A 21,706-nucleotide genomic window follows, 5' to 3' on the forward strand; every position below is an offset into this window, starting at 1 on the left:
GATCGATATACTTCAAATAATCATTCACATGTGGCCTCTGAGTCTAAAACAATCCTTGTCAGGCTTAACTCGGGGCATTTTTCATGGTGGGGCACGATCCAATTCGCCGTCGCAAAATATTCATGTAAATTTTTAGCCGCCTCTCAACTCGCAGTGAAACTTAGGCAATATCTTTTATTTTCTGACAACAGATAATATTACAATGGGAAAATCTCGAAGAGCCCGTGGCCACGCGGCCCGTAAAGACCCCATCGCAAAGACCGTCAAGCCTCCTTCAGACCCTGAACTTGCTGCCCTTCGCGAGTCAAAGATTCTCCCAGTCATCAACGATCTCAAGAGTGCCGATCCTAAGTCTCGCTCTGCTGCTGCTTCGGCCATCTCAAACATCATCCAAGATGAGAAGTGCCGAAAGTTGCTTCTGCGTGAGCAGATTGTTCATACCATCACTACACAGACTCTCACCGATGCTGCTCTTGAGAGCCGTGCTGCTGGTTGGGGTATTCTGAGGATCCTTGCGCAGGAGGAGGAGCCTGATTTCTGTGTTCATCTTTATCGTGTTGATATTCTCACTGCTATCGAGTTTGCTGCTAAATCGGTGAGTGTATTTACTCTTCCAACATGGTTCATATACTAACACTCACAGATCACTGAGATGCTCCTCTCCAAGGACCTCGAATTTCAAAAACGGTCAAAGCCCGAACAAGCTACAATTCTCAGCATTGCTTCATCACTAATTTCTCTCCTTACTGCTCTCGCAGAAGCTCAAGACGATATCCTTGAGGCCATCTCCCGCAACACCACCATCAGTCGCTTCCTCTTGCTACTCACTTCAGATGAGCTCGCCAGCAGCCCCGATATTGTCTCACTAAGAAGTGATGCTCTGGCTTGTCTCATGATCCTCTGTGAAGATAACGAAGAGCTATCTGACAAGGTCGTCAACTCCAAGGAGTACCGCACTTATGGGACTTTGCTGTCCCTGCGCAAGACCGCCAACAGCGATGGCATCCTTGCATGTGGTGTCCTCCACAACCTCTTTTCCTCTCTCGACGGTCAGGACATCGCTCTTGGAGCCGACAACTCACTTCTCATCCCCACCCTTTCACAGGCTCTCAAGACATTTGAGCCAGGCCAAATGACCGATGCTGTGGGCTGGGCCAACCCCGTCGAGTATCAGCAGCTCGCCCTTGAGATTTTAGCTTCTATTGGAACAACATTGAACACATCAGCTGAAGCCGAACCCCACAAGGAGGAGAAGCCCGAGGTCAAGGATGATGAAGAGATGGGTGATGCAGACGAAGAGATCTCTGACGGCGAGGAGGAGGGAGGCGAGGAAGATGATGACGAGATGGACGACGATGAGCTGGAAGCCGACATGGAGATGGTTACCGGTGCGGACAGAAACGAGGAAGACAGCAACATCGATGATCTTCCCATCCTCAAGACTCTCATTGACAACGCCCTTCCTGAGCTCATCCGCATAGCATCCCTCTCCCCCACCGATGACGTTTCCCTTCGCCTGCAAGGCCACGCCCTCTCCGCTCTCAACAACATTGCCTGGTCCGTCTCCCTCATCGACTTCTCTGACCTTCACAACGCACCTATTCAAAATGCCTGGGACCCCGTCGGCCGCGCTCTCTGGACCCAAGTCATCGCTCCTATTCTCGCAACTGATACTGCTGACATCGACCTCGCGACTCATGTCACCAGTCTTGCCTGGGGTGTTGCCCGCTCTCTGCGAGGCAGACCCAACACACCTTTCGCTGATGAGCACCGCCGCTTCATCGCTCTCTACCAGGCCACAAAGGGTTCACCTGCTGCCCAGAACTTAGAGGACCCCTTCCAGTCCCTCAGCGTCAAGTGTATCGGTGTTCTCGGCCAGCTGGCCCTCGATCCCGCACCTATTGACCGAAACCACGATATCGGTACTTTCCTGATTACTCTCCTTGCTGGTCTTCCCGAGACTCCAACTGCCGATGCTGTTGAGGCCCTCAACCAGGTCTTTGACATCTATGCTGATGAAAGTTACTCATACGACAAGGAGGTTTTCTGGAACAACAACTTCCTGAAGCACCTTGACGAGACAGTTCCGAAGGTGCGAACTATGATCAAGAGCATTGATAAGCGTGCCAACAGCGAGCTTCGTCTGCGCGCCGATGAGGCCGTGTTGAACTTGAATCGTTTCTTGACATACAAACGAAAGAACAAGCCCCAGGCATAATTGGTTAAATAAAAGCACTTGATTTTTCTGGACGTCTATAGAAATTTGATCCATTTCTGATTCACCTCCCATTTCTTTGCCCATGATACCTACCTTACGTCCCATGTGAATCTTTGAACTATTATTGCACTGAATTTATCTTTGGTGCCTTTAGATTGGTCCCAACACCTTGCACCAAGGCCCCTGAAACCGTTGATCTCAAAATCTTAGCAGTCCCGAAATAACATACCACTATATCCCACGTCTAGAGCAAACTGGCCTCTCTTAACACCGTTCAAAAACCCGATAAAGGCCTTTCAAATTTGCAACCTCCAGAACTCCATCTTCCATCAGCGACTTGGTCGCTACCAATCTGGCTTTAAATGCCGGAAAGAAGACATGCTCAACAGCGTGTCTGATATGCTGGCGCCTTGCCCGCAACTCTTCTGGGATATGCTCCTCGCGAATACTGTCTGCATCACCAGGCAAACTTGGCAATTGTTCTGGAACGTAAAAGGTGGCTAGTTCGCGTACGAAAGAGTCAAAGCAGGCCTTCTCCTCAGTCCAGTCAACACTAGGGCCAAGACGGAGGAGGAAACGAGGGAGTTTAACGAGAGGTGGTGTATACCCCTTCAATAGTAATGGTAATGAAACGAGCTCGCCAGCAGGTGATATTTCGAGAGAGAAGTACTCAAGAAGCATCTCGCGGCGCTCGATGAGCTGATCGGCTACCCGGTCTACCAAGGTTTCGACTTCAAAATCTTCCTCGGGTGAGGTTATAGAGCTCCTCTCCATTTCCGCTGCCCCTCGAAGCAGCTCGCGAAGGTCCAATGAGGGGTTGAATTTGATGGCGCCAAAATTACCAAAATCCGTGAGTGCCAATTGGTAGAAATACTCGTAGCAAGTTCGGCCGTAATCGATCAGATACAGTTTGACGCCGCCTTGGATTGCTGCCAGCCGTCTTTGTTCATCCACGATACCGACGAAAGTATGGTTGGAAAATATCTCGGTTAGATCGTGGTGTGTATCTTCTCTGACTTCGTCTCTCAACTTTTTTACGCTGTTCAGTCGGCATTGCACCAATTCGCGGTCAACCATCTCGTATTCATGAGCTTCAGGGGCAGTGGTTGTTTCCACTGTGTGGTCCATAGAGCCAGTCGACTCGCTTGGGCCAGCTCGGGCAAACATAGATGTAATCTTCCGCTCAGTTGTATCCGTCCTCACTAGGTCATTCGAGTATCTTCGCTTCTTTGATGCTGGAGTTCTTCGACCCGGCGTGCCGTCACTGTCTGTTTGTGGGGTGGAATCGATCACTTTTGCACCAGGAAGAAGTGTCTGTGTCATGAATGTCCGGCTTGTATCCACTGCAGCAAGTTTAGACTCGATATGCTCACATATAGATTGAATGATCTCATCTTCGTTGAGAAAGTGAACCTCTCTCTTTGTTGGATGAACGTTGACATCCACCCGAGCTGGTTCGATTTCAAGACTAAGGTAGATGAATGGATGACCGTTCTTAGGCAAGAAATTAGCATAGGTTTGCTCAATTGCCTTCTTTATGTGGGTTGATTCTACACATCGATGGTTGATGAATAGCAGAAGTGTTGTCTTTTTGACCGAGTAATTTGCGTTGGTTGTGAAACCCTCAGCTTTGAAACCCCAACGGTCTTCGGCGACTGAGAACTCCAAAAGCTCGTTCGCCACAGCACTACCGTGGATTTGGCTTGGTCATCCTCCAATGATGCGGTTATTCTGTTATCTTCTACATGCTTTTTAGGGTTCAGGCAAGTGAATCCAACGCCTTTGCAGTGCACAGCGTACCGACCAACCATATCGATTATCTTGTTGAACTCATCAGCCGGCGAGCGAAAGGCTCTTCTTCGAGTCGGGATATTATAGAAAAGGTCTTCCACTGTGATTTGTGTCCCAGGACGACCTGCAACACCTTTGGGCTCTGCCGACTGGCCAGGCTTTGCCGGAGCAAGCTTCCCATCAAGGTAATGGGCCCTCCATGCCAGGTCTGAATCTTTCGTCTTGGTAGTCACGGAGAGATGGGCGATGTGGCTGATACTGGCAAGAGCCTCGCCCCTGAAGCCATATGTCGCAATGGCTGCCAGATCTTCAAAGCTGGTGATTTTAGATGTGGTGTGACGCTCGCAAAGAATGGCCAAGTCTTCTTTCTGTTACCATAGTAAGCTTTGAAGATATGCACAAGGGTGATCATTTTATTACCTGGATACCACAACCATTGTCCGTTATCTGGAGCAGCTTGAGCCCTCCGTCCTTGGCGAGGACATCCAGAGAGGTCGCCCCAGCATCAACCGCATTCTCGATGAGCTCCTTGAGAGCGTGAACGGGAGCCACAATAATTTCACCAGCAGCAATTTTGTTCACCACGTTTGGGTCAAGTGCCTGCAGTCATGTTAGCGGGCGAGCCCAGGCTATGCATAAGGCGTTGAAGAAACAGCCTCAAGCTTGCTTACCCTGATTCTGCGAGGCGCATCACTTTTTGCGGGTAAATTTTCAATGGGCTGCCCATCGGCGTTTCTTTTCGTCCCGCTTGGGGGAACATTTAGAATGTCATGGGAGGCTGTTGGGGCACATCCCATATCAACATCCGCGTCTGTTGCCATTTCTAGCTATGGCTGCCGAGTTGTTGCGCCAGGGCACAAGAACCAGCCTGTGAGGTGGTATCAAGAATTCTTCTGGGGGTAGTTAAATGCGAACAGGTCGGGCGACAAACGTTGTACGTCATGCGCAAGTTGCTTGATATTTCCTCTTCTCTCATTTCGTTCCTCGGGCATGTCGTCCCATAATTATCTACGTTTCCCGTGGCGCTTAGAATTGGCCACACGAGATGATAGCCTACCCCGGGGAAGAGGTTACTTTGAATCCGATACGTTGAAAAAAGGAGAAAAGGTTGCGGTTCATGCGAGACAAGGACAGGCCGTGAAGAGCAGGTTGTTAGCAGGCCTCATTGATAGGTAATGCGCGGATGAGCTCGGCCACGTGACTACGCTACAACACCAAGGTGCACCTTCCATCCAATATCTTCTCAATTCAATTCATCTCGACTTCAAGGCAGGCAGGATGCACTTCGAAAAGGACTTGCCGTGTTTGGCGCGTGTAACTTCCAATGATTTTTTGTCGCCGCTCACCACATTTAAAATTACAAATGATGGACATGCCAACAAGGATTCAAACTCGCCTTGATTACTGCTCCAAGAGCTCCAGCTGCATCGAACCAACTTGGGATGAAAGACGTATTGGGGGCGCCTCGGTCAGTGACTCAACTTTATTCAGCGCCCAGGAATTAGGGAAGGCAACGAGAAGAAAAAAGATGATAAATGATTAAACGAGCGTGAATTTTTCGCTACCTCAACGCTGCGTCAGCTCTCGCCGCCGCGCGTAAGGCGGATCGCAAGCGACACAAATGCAGTCAGCAGTGCAGCAAAGTTACACATATTTAGATACAACTGAAGCATCATGGTTGGTTCCTGGTGAGGGCTCCAACTGAATTGAGTGAGTAAACTAGAGCAAGGGGTTCATGTACCTGGACCGTCCTTTTGCATCATCTATCAGTTGTGCCACCCGCCTTATAGGGTCAGGTAGACTGTTGTGGCTCTTTGTGTAAGCAAGACTGGGCTTGTGATTCACTAAAATTCTCCTTGTAGTCTAAAGGCGTATTGCGCATATGCGCTCCTTGGTAGCACAGCCTCTCTCTCATGACGAAGGTTGATACTGTCAAACAGTCGTCTTTTTTTTTCCCTTCATGACAAATCTAAACAAGGTTGTTTTTATGATATTTGACGTCAGGTTTGGTTTGTCGAGGATTTTCACGGCCGGCCCCTGTCGTCTTGGACGCCTTGTCTTGGTGACGAACTGACTGTGCTTCCATGAGTGTTCTTTCACTTTCAACCTCCAATCACCAAGTAGCCAGGCGGTTTTTTGAATGCACAGCAAATGTACCCACCTCAAGGTAGCGTTGGTGGCTGTTGCTAACGATTTTCTTTGCCTGAAATATGCGTATCCATTTGTCAATTTGGCTGCACCTCTCGCCCGAATTGGGACATGTTGGGACTCTTTTCGGGACTCTTGACCGTGAAGTCTGAACGGCTGCCTGAACGCGTAGGCATGGATGATGATAATGATGCGGACTAACGCCCGTGGAAAGGGACAAGAGAGAAGAGAACTCATCGCAAAGTTTTGTTTGTATGTTCTCTCACCTGATGCATAATTGTTTGCCACTGGTGTTTTGCGCTATGTCGCAGTGCAATTCACATAATGTTTGTGTTTAAGATCCAGCGTTGCAAATGCAGGCACACAATGCATCTGCCTACATTGTGAATCCATTGCTCCTCTATAACCTGTGAAAAGCAAGAGAAATACCTTTCTGTGGCACCTCCAAGCCGCTGCATTGCCTCATTGTAAGCCTTGGATAGGCTCTTTCAGTGGATGGTGGTGTTGCTGAATAAGGCACAACCCAAGACAACACAGCCTGGCACACTCTCTCTGTGTAAAATTGCGCACTACGAAATGCAAGGTACCACGCATCGCATCGAGTGCAGAAGCCAAGCAGTCAGCCCAATGCTAGATTTTTCCATTTTCTTAGACTAAACAGAGATTGAAAATGGGTCATTCATTCATTCAGCATTACCTCCTTGTGCCAGTGGAGGCTAGATAAGAGGCAGATGGTCCGCCCATGGTTTGCCCATTTCAAGAGCCAAACCCCCATAAAAGAGATGGGTTATTCCATCTATTACTCCCAAGAATTATTTCGTAAGATCTATCCTTTTACTACTCCAGAGTAACATCTATTATATATCTGTCAATATTTTCCATATTTTCCATCCTTCACATCCTTCATTCAATCTCTGTTGGCCCATCCCATTCCACTTAGAGATCGACCCTGTACCCTGCAATAAGAACTCAACCCCAGATCCTTCGGCACACGTCTCAACCATTCAAGATGGCAGCCGACTCACTCCCAAACTCAAACTCAAAGACTCAGTCATCCAAGAGGTTTGTTTCACAGCGATCCTTCGTACTGAACCCTACTAATAAGACATTTTTTTTTTTTTTTAGCTGCCTCTGCTCGGGCTCTAGTCATGGAGGATCATCACGCTCCAGCTCCTCCGCATCAAACCGTTGCTCCCACTGTAGCTTCCGGGCCGGATCCCCACCTCCGGGACGCCCCGCACCCGGAGACCGCGACAAGAACGCCCTCGAACACTTTTATCTCTCGAACTCAGCTACCGGTGTCGCCAATGGAAATGACCCCCTGGGAGACGACCTTGGTGCTCAATGGGAAGATAGCAAGAAACTCGACCATCAAATGCCCCATTATATGCCCAAGTTGCCGAAACTGAACTGAGTAACAACGTTACATACAGTCAAAAAAGGCATGTTGGGGTCTAGAGGCAGCGAGTCGGATACAAGACCAATAGTCGCGAGACAAAATGTATAACAATATTGTATTTCCCTTTTGTTTCTTTCCAGAGTTTCTTCTGATATTGCTCTTCTCCTCTTTCAAGTATCGATTCTTATTGCAATATGGTACGCACGTCGAGTTGGTAAACCTGGTCAAATTGGGATATAGAAGAATTCAAAAGCGTGTTCAAGTTCTTAATTGTACAAGCAATACGCGATAAAACACTCCACTATAACATAACCTCTACATCTATATAAGCAAGATTCTCTCTCTCTCCCCGTGACATCATCGTCAAGCACCGCCACAGCTCAGCTCAGCTCATTTATTTCGATACCATACCGGGGTGACGGGTCCTCCTCCGAGTCTGCCTAAGCGGGAGTGTCCACCCCTTCTCCCGTCTGCCGTCTCCCCAACTGCCGTAACGTTCCATGCGCGGACGGATAACGGGGGGGGCGGACGGTGCGGCAGGCAGATGCGGATGCGGATGAACTAAAGGACTCGGAGAATATTTAATTTTAAAAATTTAGGCAAGGTACCTTAACATTGAATACATCTCTTTAAACGCACACGCCCCCCAGGAACCCCCTGCGAATCGCACATCAACAGAGCCAGATTTGGGTATTGACTCGCACATCACATCCTTCTATTGGATCCATGATTCTGTGTATATCCGAATTGTGCTGCACATATCCGTTGCACTCACTTCTCATTGGCTTTTAAATACCCTTCCCTGGCCTGCCTTGTCCTTGTCCTTGTCACATCACATCAGCGCCGCACTGTAACACCTTCTGGCACCCGTAATGCTCATGCCTGTGCTTCTGTCTGTGTTACCGAACACGTGCTATTACTCATTGTATCGCATCCGGTATTCACATCCTCTTCTTTTCCTCTTGCATAATCTGACTCACTCTCCTCTGTTTTGCCGAGTCTTATTCCTCAAGCCCAGGCAAGACATGCCGCCGGCCTTATTCTATGTCCAGTCCCACCACAACGCATCACTGACCTCGTTTGCCCGTTCTTTCACATACCACAACGCATTCAAACTCAACTAAACCCCAATTCTCTGCTCACACAAAGCTGTCTAACAACAAAGATTAGCCTAGCTGAACCCAACTGTATGGATATATTCGACATTGCAAAACTGTTGTCGCTCTCCCCAACCTAACGCCGCCGGCTGCAAATGCACAGATGCCTCAGCGACACCACCAGGCCGTATTCACCCTCCTTTCTCGCTCTCATACACGTAACGATACACAAGACACAATCATAACAAGAGGATTATAGTACATGTGGTGTCTTGGTAGACACAAAATCCCGCCGCACTAAAATCAAAACAACAAAAATCAAACAAGCCATGTATCTGGACGCTCCACATGATCCAACTTCCATCTATGCAAATATCAACAACACTTATCGCCGCCGCTCAGGGTCATCGGGCTTGTCGATCAGACCGCCAATATCAACTCGGTTGGACCTTTCCTCGCGTGTCCGTGGCTGAGGCTGCTCTGGTCCTGGCTGAGCTCGAATTGGTGGGAGCTGAAAAGCTGCTTGAGGTCGATACACGCTTGCAGGGGGCAGTTCGCTTCGGGGAACATTATATGACGGGGGTCCTCCATACTCTGTATGACTTGGTGATGCAGCATACGAAGTTGAACCCGCCCCAGCAGCAACTCCAGGATTTATGTTGGCAGGCAACTGTGTTGGGGGAACAGCAGCCGGTCGAGATACCAGTGGGACTTCGTTGAATCGACTTCTGGGCATATCGAAGAGTGGCCCTGGCGGCACCGGTGTCCTGTACAGAGACTGTGGAGTTGGCGGCTGAGAACCATACGCATGCGAAGCCTCTCTGGTGGCAGGCGAAGAAGGTAAAGGGTACGCATGCCGGGGTGGTAAGCTCAGGACTATGACAACGACGTAGATCGAGCCCTCCTTCTCGAGTCCGAGTCGAACGGGATACTGTCTCGGTTGTCCATCAGCAGCTCTGAAAGTTAGGTATTCATTTCGGTCGAGTTGGAAGCGTCCGATATCCTCTGCGCCAAACCCAAGTCCCTGGATGATATGGTCGAGTCGAGAAAGGATTGGGGGTAAATAGTTCGGCTCCTTCCGTGTTTGCTCCTCGATCAGTTGACTTCTAATCGACACAACTTTCTCCCTCTCCGAAGGAACAACGACATCCGCCAAGTTCTGTCCCTGGAGTTCCACATGGCCTACAGCTTCCATAAAAGCTGGCGATGCCTTCGCAAAATCCATCTTCATGTTCAAGAAAGCAACAGGGTCTGCTCCTCGAGGCCCGATCGATAAAGGGGGTGGGAAAGTGGGAGCGTCCATATTGGGCCCTCGCTCAGGATATCTCGGATTCATATGTTCCCTATTATCAAATCATTAGCACTTCGACAAAATGCCAGTAAGTCACATCATCCGACTTACCCAGGTCCTATTGGAACGCCCGAAGGGTATATGCTCAATGGTCGCCTTGCTGTAGTATCTTGCGGATGAGGAAATCTGGATGGATCATAGCGAGTTTCACGATCGTCTCTTAGTCGCGGTCGTCCTCTTTTCTTATGTTGAACATCCACGCATGATTCTTCCTTCCCATTCGTGATACATCTCGAACATGGACGTTGTGCTATGAATGTATTAGCGCTCCTTGCCCTTGCGAAGTTATATCAGAAGCGTATATCGATATGTGCATTCCGCTTGGCCATAGCCAAGGTATCGACAAGAGACCCAGCCGTGGACTGGCCAAGTTGGCATCATCTCTCAATCTTGGAGGATTCTTGAGCAAAGAAAGGGATTCCACAACATAACGTAAAGGAATAGGATCTCGAAAACATACCATCGCAGCTAATCACGAGTTAGTACAGCTAGTTCATATGGACACATAGAGGACCACTTACCGAAGATGCGCTCGTTTACAAGGGACACATGCAGAGGCCACATGACCTTTCGTTTTCCTCTGCGATTTTGGCGAAGTCATGGGCTGGTTCTCAACCACTGACGGGCGAACAGATGACGTGTAAGACGAAGGTGCCCCAGGAATTCCTGGAGGAATATAACCAGATGACTGGGGCATAGATGGTCCCCCTGGTTGGATGTACGAAACAGGTCGAGGTACGATCTCTTCTGTCCTTCGATATGAAAACGGTGGTGCGTCTGGGGGCCCTGGTTGGAATAATCTAGGAAGCGCAGTCTGCATATTGGCAGGTCCTCGGCGATCAGTCGGTAATTGTTGATTTGAGTTGCCCCAGTAAGTGTCGGGCTGGCTAGAAGCTGAATAACCCGCTGGTGCTTGCCCTCGATCCCCAGCGTCTTGGGGCTGCTTCGGGGGGAGGGGCGGAGATCCTGACATGGGTGGAGAGGGATATGCTCGATATCGAGCAAAAGAGTCTTGCTCTGCGCTCTCGGATACCCAGGCCAGGTCTAAGGCAATTTGCGCCAGGTCTGAGATGCCGCGGCGTTGGCCGAGCGGGACGGAAGCTGAATCGGAGACGGATCCCTTGATGACCATGAGGGCAAAGTTGCTACAGGATTAGTTGGCTGGACAGACAGGAACTCCAACCCTGAGCTAGAAACAACAAAGATACACTCTGGGTTTGTCGTCTTGATCTGTCTTTGCGATACAAGCAGATTTGATCTGAGCTAACTTCCAGTTGTCGTCAATGACCACCGGTCAAGATCTAGCTGACCTGGACAAAGAAGTATCTCTTGTTAAGCTCCAGGTGCAAATTCAACAGCTTCTTACCAGTCCGACAACCCCTTCTTTCGAGTTGCGAGCTGTAAGGTCGTTGTAGCTGATCTTGATGGAGAGGTGCCCCGCTTCTAAGATCTGCGGAGCTGAGGTGGCAGAGGAGCAGAAGTTACCAAGGGCATTCGAGATGATAGGCTGACGGTTGTGAAGGAACACTTCAACGGTAGCGAGTCAGTGATCAAAGAAGCGACAAGCGAGTGCCAAAGCGAGGAGGCGTGAGACGAGATGCTGCACCGTGATACTACAAAGATGCGATCTTGGAGAGGTCCTGGTGATACAGCGTCAAGCCGTGCAGTTGGGAGGTCGAGACGGAAGCGGCCAACCGCAGATACTCAGGGCCGGAACCTAAGAGGCGGAACCGGGTGAGTAAGTATATTCGGGCCCCTTGCTGGCCGGGAGGCCGTGAACACAAGTGATCGGGCTGTGGACGGAGACTGTTCGGTGGCCTACGCTTGGTTTTTGTGAGACTATGTATGCAATAAAACCTTCTCTCTGAGTGGCAGCGCGACTGAGATGCAGCTTGGATGGATCAGGGTTGGTGACAGGGCAGTAGGACCCTGGTTCGGATTTTAGAGTGGCTGCTAAGTCAATCAAGGGTTCCGGTAGATTTCCATAACCAGAATTCTCCGCCTGCCTTGGTCTTTGTAATATGCGCCAGAAGATCACCAGAGTGAGAGATTTGGCGCGGAAGCAATAAGACAGAATACGTGATGGTGATTGGGGCGTTATATCAGTTGGAAGTAGTGGTATAGGCGACGTAATAGTGTGAACAAGCAGAAGCAATATTAGCTACAACCTTCTAGTCTTTGCTTCTCGCTGAGCACCGAGGGAGAGGTTCTTGTTAATCGGTGGAGGGTGCTCTTCAATTTTGATAGCGGGGGCGCAAGGCAAGATCAAGATGAACAAGGGCGGTCGAGGAAGACGCTGAATGGAGTGAGAGAGCCGCCGTAGTCAAGTCGGGCTCGCGCCGACTGGCTGGGTTAGATATCGGCTGTCCCGAATGAACGGAATTGAGAGAGAAGGGCAACAAAGACAAGCAACGAGCATGTCCATTGAAGCAGTAACAAGTTCTGTATCTGTATCTGTACCTGTACCTGAGCAAGGAGAAAGCAGGGACAAGGATGAAGTCGAGAACGTTAAGTCCAAAACAGAAGCCTACGCCTGAGACCAAAACTAAGACTCAGACGAAAGACAGAGATGTAAATGTAAATGCAGGTGTTAACAAACTTGACCTGGTACGATACTGGAGTCTTGTCTTGTCGAGTAAGGGCCCGCGCAATGGGACAGCCCAGCCGAGTCCAGTCCAGTCCAAGCAAGCTAGACTAGGGCCCTGAGTGTATACTTCAGGGCTTGTGGAGATAGTCTTGGTGGCCCGTTATGAAGGTTGTCGAGACCTCAACGCCCGGCCGGGGGGGGAGGGGTGCGACAAGGAAAACCCTGAGAACCCAGCAAACCTGACCCAACCAGCACCTTGGTGCCAACTTGCTTGGTAACCCTACAACGGTGTAAGTCAAGAAGGACACATGATTTACATATGTGCGTTCGTGGCCAAGGATCATGGTAGTCAGCCAAACTACAAAGTTCAAACTAGGGTATGGACGTTTGTTTGATTGTTGGTTATTGAGCAGCATGCGAGTGATTACAGAACTCGAAAGCACTTTTTGTCGAAACCCATGACATACTTTGTCCAGGAAATCCGGAAACACCACAGCTCACGACCAAGATAAGCCACTGTGAAGTCATTTGTGGAAGCTCAAAGAATGATAGACTCTCAGGAACCATTGGGACAGGGCGAGTGGCCAGTCGAAGAAAGTCGAGTGAGGGCAGAAAGGCATTGGCCAATTGATGGCCCATGGGCCACAGCAAGTGGGCTGAGTTGTAGTTAATTGATCGTGCCCTTCACGATGTTCGTGGCTGGGAGCTTCAGACCCCAAGAGAATCCAAGTGTCGACCTCATATTACTAGTAGATCTGATCTGTTCCGCCCTTGAATAGACATTTAACGTCGACGCTGTGCATCGCATATCAGTTGCGCAAATACAGTGTAGTTCATTGCACGCGGATGTGCACAGGAAGGCCAAGGTGGAGCTCGTATGCGACTGGCTCACAAACTTGTCCTCTGTCGATAATAAACATGATTGATAGGGACAAATTCAGGTACCGAAAGCTCCAAGTCTCGCAAGCTTCACGGGTTGGCCGCAATACGGGGTGTTAATTACACTATCCCTTCAGGGCGTGTATGTTAGCGGTGGCTTTAGTTCATGTTGTTGGCGTTCATGACTGGTGCTCTTGGTGGACTTAGGGTTTCCAGTACAGGTAGTGTTTAAACTGAAGGCAAAGCCACGTTGTGAAAATCGGTAGCGATTGTTCGGCCGGTGCTCCGAATTAACGAGGCCATTCATGATGCCTGCGACTGCAATAGGAACTAACTGAGGTACGGATACAGAGAGGCCTGTCGTCCTGATACTGGGGTATGGACGGAGAAAACTCAGGGGCGCAGGGCCGAGGTTGCAGCTAGGGTTTCCTGAAAACGGGGGCCAAGTAATAGATGGTGATGCAAGAAACAGTGGCCAAGCAAGATGAGATGCGGGTTGGGCCTGTACAAAATGGAGGTCGGGAGTTTTCCGCTCCATGCCTCGCTTATTAGTATCTTGTGAGGCTTGTCTGAACATAGTTGACGCTTTATTAACCCACTAGGTACTGTATCACCGTGATAGGAGAAGGATAGAGCGCCGTTTGGGGTTTGGGGCGATGGCGATCCAAGCGATATTGGCTCAGACAAGTTTAGCTTTATTGTTCCGGCCGGCAACGTTCAACGTCCATCAGCCCTCAAACAAGCCCCAGTGGCCTGGGATATCGGACCCTGGGGCATGGGACACCTAGCCCCCAGGCTAGTATCGCGAATCTAGCCAGACATAGCGACAGCGACGGGCGGCGCGGAAGACGAGGAAAAGGTGGCTGGACCCTCACAGGAACATGACATGGCCAAGGAGCCAGGTGCTAGGCGCTAGGTGCTTTGGTTGTACTGTGGCAGGTGGTCTTGATCCCTGAAATAGAGAAGATTTGGTGTAGATTGCTCTTCGTCAATACTTACGTCACAATTCTCATGGCAGATAGATTAGTAGCTTGTAAGTGTTGTGATATCGCCGTGACATGTAGAGGCCTCACTCATACCTTGTTCGCCTCTTTCCCTTGGTGAAGCTTGTAGACAGGAATCAAGAGACAGGGCCCACTTGAGGGAAGCGCCTTCTGGTTGACACGGGGCCTTGTCATTGTTCTCTACAACAGGTAATTGCATCCATGGCAGCTGGGTTTGCTAACCCAGTCACTTTTCGAGGTCGTGCTTACCTCCAACTTAGATTGGAAGGAACCTACCTAAGGTAACTACCTAGTCAGCTCAACTCCAACCATGGCCGGCGCCGATTAGCTTTTTCTAACCTTTGTTTGATATCGCAGTCTCTTCATGTGTAGGTACAAACATTCTTCTCCTATTGCCTCCCAATAAACAGTGCATCGAAATACTGACGTTACAGCATGCCGAGAAATCCAGGCGCGTAATGCCGTGAGATCTGGTGTCAGGGTGCAAGGTTTAGCCCCAGTCAGTTGTACCACGTATGATCCCTGTCCTCTAGTTCTTCAACAATACGTTTTCGACTCGAGACTCGCTCATGCCTAGGAGCCGGATCACAACATGGTGAGCAACACAAGACGATACGCCGCATCGACTCCCACTATCTTGTGGGGGCATCCTTTTCTTCTGCAACCGAGCACATGATCCAGGGGATCGTTGATGACGCATCACAGGTTCGAAGACTCCGAGCCAGTGCTATTAGGAACATCCCGAGTCGATAAGGTGGCTAGGGTGGCAGTCCGGCCCGTGACGAGGGACACTCAGATCTCACTATAAGGTGCTATGCAGACGTTCAACTCACAGGTACGGAGTAGATACTTCGATGATACAGACATAGGCCCTCACAAATGATCCAGATGCACTTGCCTATCAATAAAGTCAGAGCAGGCTTTATTTTATGATGGTCAAACATGCTAGCTGTGGCTTCACATCATCTTCGGAGTGCAAGCAGCTCTTCAGGCTCCCTCTGCTAGCAGATTTCTTCCCCCCACTATGCAGCTGTCACTGCCAGGTGCATAGTGTCAGGTTGGAAAGCTCTGGGCGGGCCTTCATTTCAATTAGCTACAGCGTGAAGGGAAACATCCGAACCTGGCTGCCTCAGTCGTCTGGTCTTCTCGACACCCTGTCTTCCTTTCCAGCTGTTGTATGGAGTCGCTTCGAAACTGACTCGAGTTGTGTGGTTTGGCGTCTAATCAAGTTTTCATGACGTTGCTGTTGACTACTGCAGCCTTTAATAAACGGCTGACTACTGGCTAGTGCGATCCCACCGACCACTCCGAGTTCCATCAGGTAGGTATTGCGCAGGAATACATCTGGACCCTACACTGCGCACACAGGAAAAGGAGCAGTCCGTACCATCTAGTGAATGCAACAGTACCATCGTGGACACATACGCAGACAAATTTTCCGTCTTGGTGAGCGCTAGATCTTTAATCGTTGAGCTTGATTTGCGGTGATGGCGGCCCCGACAGATAAATACCCTTGTCGCTCAAGCGGGCCAAGCATGGCATGCGCATGGCATACGGGATGAGCCATGTTGCTTATGGGCACCAGTGCATATTATCGCATCTTGTCGACGTCTGCGGCCATGATTAAATCTCCGGTTCCAAGGATGTTTTGCGCCGCCGCCGCCGCCGTCACTAATTTTCGACGTCGTTGTCGTGCCTCTACATCGGCACTCCTCCTCCGAGCGGCCGCTCCTCACTATCACCCCAGAAAGTCACATTACAACCATGCAAGCTCGATGAAGACGGAGAATCGTTTGCACAGTCTCAATACACACAAACGAGACAAAGTTGTATTATGTATGGAGGAGAGTGTATTGGCTGTAGTACCTTTGGTCATAATTTTAGCTCAAGGTGTGGCACAACGGACTGCTTCTGGAATCTCGTCTAAAGCTCGATTAATATGTCGAATTGGCATATTGACCTCCCACGCCATACAACAGAAGAGGGTCACGCAGCTATATTGCAACAGGGTCTCACTCTATGCATGCTATAATTTGCCAAAACTTGGGGCGTAGTTCTTCTAATCGCCTCGGGGTATGTTCTCCTGGCTGGATGGCAGTGTAATGGTTCTGATACCAACTGACTATGTTCGGGGAGATTCAAGCTTCAGGGAAATTTATATTTGGTGACATGTCACTTGGCCTTGACTGCAGTAAGCGAGTCTGTGTTGGGCCTAGTTGCGACCGTTATGTCAGACCAGCTCTGGCCCAATGGCTAAAAATCCCCCGAGCCAAAGTCTGGCCCCTACCAGTTACCCCTAGTTTCTTGGTCATGACAACCATGGCGCCTAAGCAAAGATGCCACGGCTAACAAAAATGGTTGGAAGACTGACGATACATCGAAACTGGCTAATGGTCATTACTTGGCTAGGAGCCCAAAACTAGTCGTCGTTATGTCCACTTGCACGCGATCAGTACGAGATGTTCCTATCCGTGGTAGTCAATGACATACAGTCAATGTCTGATGTCTTCTGATTCAACACGAGATGAATCAAGACAAAGCTGAAAATGCCTCGATTTACAACAATATTGAGGGAGGGGGGACAATTACGAACGCTCTGGCAGTTCTTGTTCAGCTCAGACCCCGAAACTCGTGTGATCTATCATACAAGGTCTAGAAACGCTCACGAGGCAGGGATAGATACATGGACCAAAACCCTCTTCTCTTCTCTACTGCATGCAGCAGGGAGCTCTTTCAGAACTCGGGCATCGCCTGAGATCCACTACTTTGATCGTATCTGGCTTGACTCTTGTGGCAAACACATCTGATGCCACATATACTCCGAAGGTAGATGAGGAAGAAAAAGCATAGTTTGTAGAGATCGACTGTCTATTCATGCAGCTTACTGGGGAAGTACCTTGTGGTCCAGAACATGTTGGTAATGGTTTGTTGACTGCTAGACACCAACAGTTGTGCCATTGTGGTAAAACCACGAGGGCTACATTGCTCCAGGCACCCCTGGCAGCAACCTCTAACAAGCCACGAACCAAATGCTGGGATATGGCTTCACGATGCGTATGTATGCATTTACAAGTCCCTTTCTTACATGATCCAGAACCGGTAGGCAATGACGAAGTTGGTTGGTGGGCAAGGTTCAAGCCACGATCGTCATATCAAGCCGTCAAATACTTCGTCCAGAGCCCAACGCCATCAATTTTCCCCTGGAACATTTATTGGCGTGTCTAGGGATGATGGCAGGCGCTATGTCTATATTTGGGAGCTTTCAAGCTCAGGTCTAGGTTGTTTCTCGTTTTTATTCCTTACTTCTCCAATCGCGCCGACAGGATGAATAACGGTCGACCCCTGTTCAGCTGTTAACCCCACGACGGACCTGACAAGCATGGTGGTGTGGTATGTATGTCGGCCAAGCCTTGAAAGAGTACCTAGCCAAGTAGGTAGGGGCCTCTCGGTATGCTGGAGTCTAGCCCTCACTATTGAGACATGGGAGGCTGCTAGGCCATGTCTAGCAGGCTTGATGGGACGAGTCACGTCCTCACCGTAGGTCTTAATTGCAAAGAGGCTGAAGCAGTAAAGTCAACACTGCCGGTTTTCTTGAGTGTCTCACCCACACAACAACAGCCTTAGAAATGGGTAAGAGTTGGCCGATAGGATCAGGCAGAGCCCATTCCCATCGGGTTTTCCAATCCAGACTCGCCCCTCTTCTGAGTCACCATATCTCGCTGTTGGCTTTATTCATACACCCAGCGCAATCCATTGCCCAATTGCCAAGGCGGGCTGGCTCGATGCTTCGGCTCTGTTCCTGAAAGAAATCTCCGGGAAGGTTATTCGTATAAAAAAAAAAGTGGCACTACCGGCAGGATGGTTCGGTGTGGATATCGGTGGCGGCGACGGAGGCTGTTAATAAGCTAGCGAAGCGGTGGTCAAGCTATCGGGCAATTGTGCTGGCTGTGACGTTGGCATGCAGCAGTACCGTTTCTTCTGACTCGGTTTGGCTTCGAGTTTAAAAAGCGTTGATTGGACGTGAAAGGTTATAGCACATTGGGAAGGGAGACCATTGCATCGATCCAAGTTCTCGGTACAGAACATGGCGGTTCATCCCTTCAAGTTGCGACGCCCCCTACCGACGCAAAGGTTATCACATCTGACTAGCGATGCTTCCCGTGTGAATCTCAGACAGGAAAAGCAAGTCAGGGTGTGACCATTGCGACGGAGGCAGAAGAAGGGGCGCAATGCGATGCGATGCAAGGCAATGCAATGCAAGCTCTGCTTCTGTTCTTCAACTTTGGGAGTTTCATGACGCGGATGTTGTCGGACATGGTAGGCGTGTGTGGCACACCGGTGTAAGACACCTGCTGAAGAAATGCTCCTATCGTGGCAAAATAAAAGGTCTGGAACGTCCAAAGAAATACGGTTCAGTCACCATTGAGCATGGGCACTTAGCCTGCCAAGCCATGTCTTTGGTGCTGCCCAATGAGTCGGAAGTCCACCACCAAAGAACCAGAAAAGTTGCGAGGGATGAGGGCATTTCGATCAAGCAGGGCAGCTCCACCACAGAAGGACGGCGAGACGGGCACCCCGTCATTGGATGATAGCCTGATTTATTATGTATGTTCCTTGACAGGGATTGTGTTCGTTTTTCTGCGTGTGCAGCCCGCAATGCTACCCTACACTGCATTTGCTAGAGACAAATTCTCCTTGAGTCTCGGTGCGACAACCTGCACATCGAAAGAGGCGCCGGATGCGAGATGCGTGTGTAAATATGCTGGGTACACAGCATGAGATCGTCAGATCTCATCAGAGCGACACACTTCAAGGGACAAATAAGAACCCTCGGAAAGGCATGAGGCGCCCGGGCATATATCGATCTGCAATTGAACGAACACAATCCCAACTAGTGGTGAACTATACAGATCCATACAAGATCACGTAGCTTCCGAAGCATATCGCTGGTGGATAATAGCGAAAATAATAGTATGGACAGGGATGAAGGTGAATATCAGATAGAGCTGAAACTCGAGACAGATAATATCACAATGCTGACCTGCTATAGCCTACCACTTTACTTCATGAGCTAACAGACATCGAAAGAAAAAGTAGGACTTCTTTTCTAAGTCATAAAAAAGACTTAGGTAAGTTTAGTGCACCTTCGCATGCCTTTAGATCAGTTAATTTTGGCACCGTAGCTTAACATCGCAAGTTTTCTTGCTCCCTGGGGATTGCCAAGTGCTCTTGGTTCTTTCCTAGGTACCCGATGATAGCAGGAGTACCTTAGCTTGTCCGAGAAGGAGCAGACGGCAGGAGCCAATACATAGGTACAATGGATATCAAATACGAGGTGGGTGGGGGGTCTAGTCTAGGCCTTCCATGCTGTAATTACCAACTCGGAGCCCTTTTGCTCTTCCAGCACCATCGGAATGTCTCTTCAATTTGATCATACCATCTATATCCTTTACCAATGTTAGACCGAGTGATACCATAGGATTAGAACCTGAGAACCAGCCGTATGGACAGCTTATTAGCGTCTGATCCGATCGGCAGTGCCAAAGAAAAACGGCTTACGACCTTGCAGATAATCAATCAATCAATCAATCAACCCACCCGCTTGCCTGATCAGGCGGGGAAATGTGAAAACGCGCCTTGCATCACTCAGCGACAGCAGGGAACCCTAACCCAGAACTAAATCACCAAAGAGCCATGAGCCTGACCTCTCGTTGGTCCCTTCAGAGAGATACGTCCGCACCCTATCAGTTGGCCTACCAAGCCAACGGTCAGGTTTAGCAACGTGCGGAAATTAGCAACCGCCAGCAATGGAGAAGCACCAGCAACCACCAGCCTGATCCTTGCTTGCGATGATGGCACTGCAGATCATGTATCGGACAGTATCATCGCTCGTACGGGCTGCTACCACTAGGGTCTTTTATTTCAGAATGCCGTAAAGCGGAGATTTAGCACGAGACCAGACGTTGACCATCATCTTCTTTCAGCTTGCCAGTGCCGCTACCAAAGGCCTCCAATGCCGTGCCTGCTCATCCCCAACATTTTCAACTTGACTCTGAGAATTTTCCGACATCCTTGAGGCCGCAACCAGCCAACCACATCCTATCCAGACTACTTCGGTGTGGCGTTCAGCCAAAGGCATACATGGGGATTTGACAGCGATGGCACAGTCCTCATGTTGGCTCTCCCGGCTTTAGGGTATCTACTAGGATAAGGCAAGGTCAGTCCCTGCAATGATACGCGCCTCTTGGGAAGGAAGCTCGTGGACACTTCGGGTAGGGGACGGACACATGGCAGTGGACCCCCGTCCGCCTCTCCACATGAGCAAGCAAACCAACCTCATCAGCGGCCCTAATCACAGTGTAGTAGTTACAGGACAGGGTAGTTACAACATTGACCACACTCGAAGGCAGACTTTTACTGTAGCGATTACAGGACCAGGAGATGTCGCTTGTCATCGAACTACCCTCTTGGGCCGGCCGCAGCATGCCAAACCATCGACCTGCTACTTATGGGCCTGAGCCACGGACTTGATAACCATCAAAGTCTATGTCCAACGCCTTCGATACGGCACAAAAAAAAAGTAACTTTTCATGCAGCTCGTGGGAGCGCTATTGCGGCTATAGCCAACTTGATGTCGTCCATCGTACGACTCCAAGAGTCGCGACCACAGTCTGTTTTGCCCATGGATCCAAGACACTGCAGCTCAACGAGAGCTGTTGTGGCTTTTCTCACACACCTGCTTCTATTGGTGCCCCATCCCCGCAAAATGGTAGCTAATGACTGAACTGTAAACACCATCAGTGTCATGAGCCATTCCATTTCTAGGATCCGTCTATTTCATCTCACTTATGTTTGAAACCCTCAACCAAGATTCGATTATGTGCCCGGCAGCTTGAGCGGGCCCCTCTCCCTGGCACGGCCCTTTGACACTTTGGGCAGAGCCGAGCCGAGTCCGCTATGAGGATGAAGTTCCAGCAGGCTGGCTGCCAGCTACTGTACGATCATCTGGGGGTGCCATTCATCTCATCAGACCCTGTCGACCAGGGGTCTGGGCTTCTTGAGAGACGATTAGCATGAGGAAAACATAACTGACAGGCTCAGAATGTTCTTTGTCGGCGTCGATATTCTTGCCCACGATGTGATGTTTATCAGTTTCAACATGGCTTGCTCAAGCTGGGACTCTTCTTGAACAGAGTGTTCGGCCCGTCGTCAGCCTTGACCACGACGGCTGG

General features: G+C 49.7%; 8 protein-coding genes across 10 annotated transcripts; 5 read left to right on the top strand and 3 right to left on the bottom strand.

Moving 5' to 3' along the window:
• Nucleotides 1-112: 112 nt before the first annotated feature.
• Nucleotides 113-4,380, top strand: FOXG_08336 (uncharacterized protein). The gene is made up of 2 exons (XM_018387227.1): nt 113-595; nt 644-4,380. Exons 1-2 carry the CDS (start codon nt 203-205, stop codon nt 2,216-2,218), a joined length of 1,968 nt encoding a protein of 655 aa, XP_018245047.1. The 5' UTR covers nt 113-202; the 3' UTR covers nt 2,219-4,380.
• On the bottom strand, nt 2,483-4,830 carry FOXG_08337 (uncharacterized protein; the record flags this gene model as incomplete). The annotated part of the gene is made up of 5 exons (XM_018387228.1): nt 2,483-3,486; nt 3,775-3,920; nt 4,019-4,377; nt 4,430-4,609; nt 4,681-4,830. 5 exons carry the CDS (start codon nt 4,828-4,830, stop codon nt 2,483-2,485), a joined length of 1,839 nt encoding a protein of 612 aa, XP_018245048.1.
• Nucleotides 4,831-6,747: 1,917 nt separating this feature from the next.
• Nucleotides 6,748-7,970, top strand: FOXG_08338 (uncharacterized protein). The gene is made up of 2 exons (XM_018387229.1): nt 6,748-7,219; nt 7,283-7,970. Exons 1-2 carry the CDS (start codon nt 7,167-7,169, stop codon nt 7,569-7,571), a joined length of 342 nt encoding a protein of 113 aa, XP_018245049.1. The 5' UTR covers nt 6,748-7,166; the 3' UTR covers nt 7,572-7,970.
• Nucleotides 7,971-8,028: 58 nt separating this feature from the next.
• FOXG_08339 (uncharacterized protein) lies at nt 8,029-12,674 on the bottom strand. Its single transcript, XM_018387230.1, has 4 exons — nt 10,526-12,674; nt 10,465-10,472; nt 10,056-10,254; nt 8,029-9,996 (listed from the first exon to the last, which is right to left on the bottom strand). Exons 1-4 carry the CDS (start codon nt 11,134-11,136, stop codon nt 9,039-9,041), a joined length of 1,776 nt encoding a protein of 591 aa, XP_018245050.1. The 5' UTR covers nt 11,137-12,674; the 3' UTR covers nt 8,029-9,038.
• A 271-nt stretch (nt 12,675-12,945) lies between these two features.
• Nucleotides 12,946-14,475, bottom strand: FOXG_19794 (uncharacterized protein; the record flags this gene model as incomplete). Of its 2 annotated transcripts, XM_018400064.1 has the most annotated exons (2): nt 12,946-13,601; nt 13,690-14,047. In XM_018400064.1, 2 exons carry the CDS (start codon nt 14,045-14,047, stop codon nt 13,591-13,593), a joined length of 369 nt encoding a protein of 122 aa, XP_018245052.1. In that variant the 3' UTR covers nt 12,946-13,590. The 2 variants fall into 2 exon arrangements, with proteins under 2 accessions (XP_018245052.1, XP_018245051.1); XM_018400063.1 differs by having other exon boundaries at nt 12,950-14,475.
• Nucleotides 14,476-17,524: 3,049 nt separating this feature from the next.
• Nucleotides 17,525-17,699, top strand: FOXG_19795 (uncharacterized protein; the record flags this gene model as incomplete). Its single annotated transcript, XM_018400065.1, has 2 exons — nt 17,525-17,528; nt 17,578-17,699. 2 exons carry the CDS (start codon nt 17,525-17,527, stop codon nt 17,697-17,699), a joined length of 126 nt encoding a protein of 41 aa, XP_018245053.1.
• Nucleotides 17,700-17,749: 50 nt separating this feature from the next.
• Nucleotides 17,750-20,065, top strand: FOXG_19796 (uncharacterized protein). Of its 2 annotated transcripts, XM_018400067.1 has the most exons (3): nt 18,308-19,463; nt 19,525-19,603; nt 19,658-19,687. In XM_018400067.1, exon 1 carries the CDS (start codon nt 18,704-18,706, stop codon nt 19,061-19,063), a length of 360 nt encoding a protein of 119 aa, XP_018245055.1. In that variant the 5' UTR covers nt 18,308-18,703; the 3' UTR covers nt 19,064-19,463; nt 19,525-19,603; nt 19,658-19,687. The 2 variants fall into 2 exon arrangements, with proteins under 2 accessions (XP_018245054.1, XP_018245055.1); XM_018400066.1 differs by having other exon boundaries at nt 17,750-19,463; nt 19,525-20,065.
• Nucleotides 20,066-21,437: 1,372 nt separating this feature from the next.
• Nucleotides 21,438-21,663, top strand: FOXG_19797 (uncharacterized protein; the record flags this gene model as incomplete). Its single annotated transcript, XM_018400068.1, has 2 exons — nt 21,438-21,469; nt 21,576-21,663. The coding sequence occupies 2 exons, from the start codon at nt 21,438-21,440 to the stop codon at nt 21,661-21,663; spliced, it is 120 nt and encodes a 39-aa protein (XP_018245056.1).
• Between the last annotated feature and the right edge of the window lie 43 nt (nt 21,664-21,706).

This window comes from Fusarium oxysporum, chromosome 2 (genome assembly GCF_000149955.1).
Source record: "Fusarium oxysporum f. sp. lycopersici 4287 chromosome 2, whole genome shotgun sequence".
NCBI classification, from domain to species: Eukaryota; Fungi; Ascomycota; class Sordariomycetes; order Hypocreales; family Nectriaceae; genus Fusarium; species Fusarium oxysporum.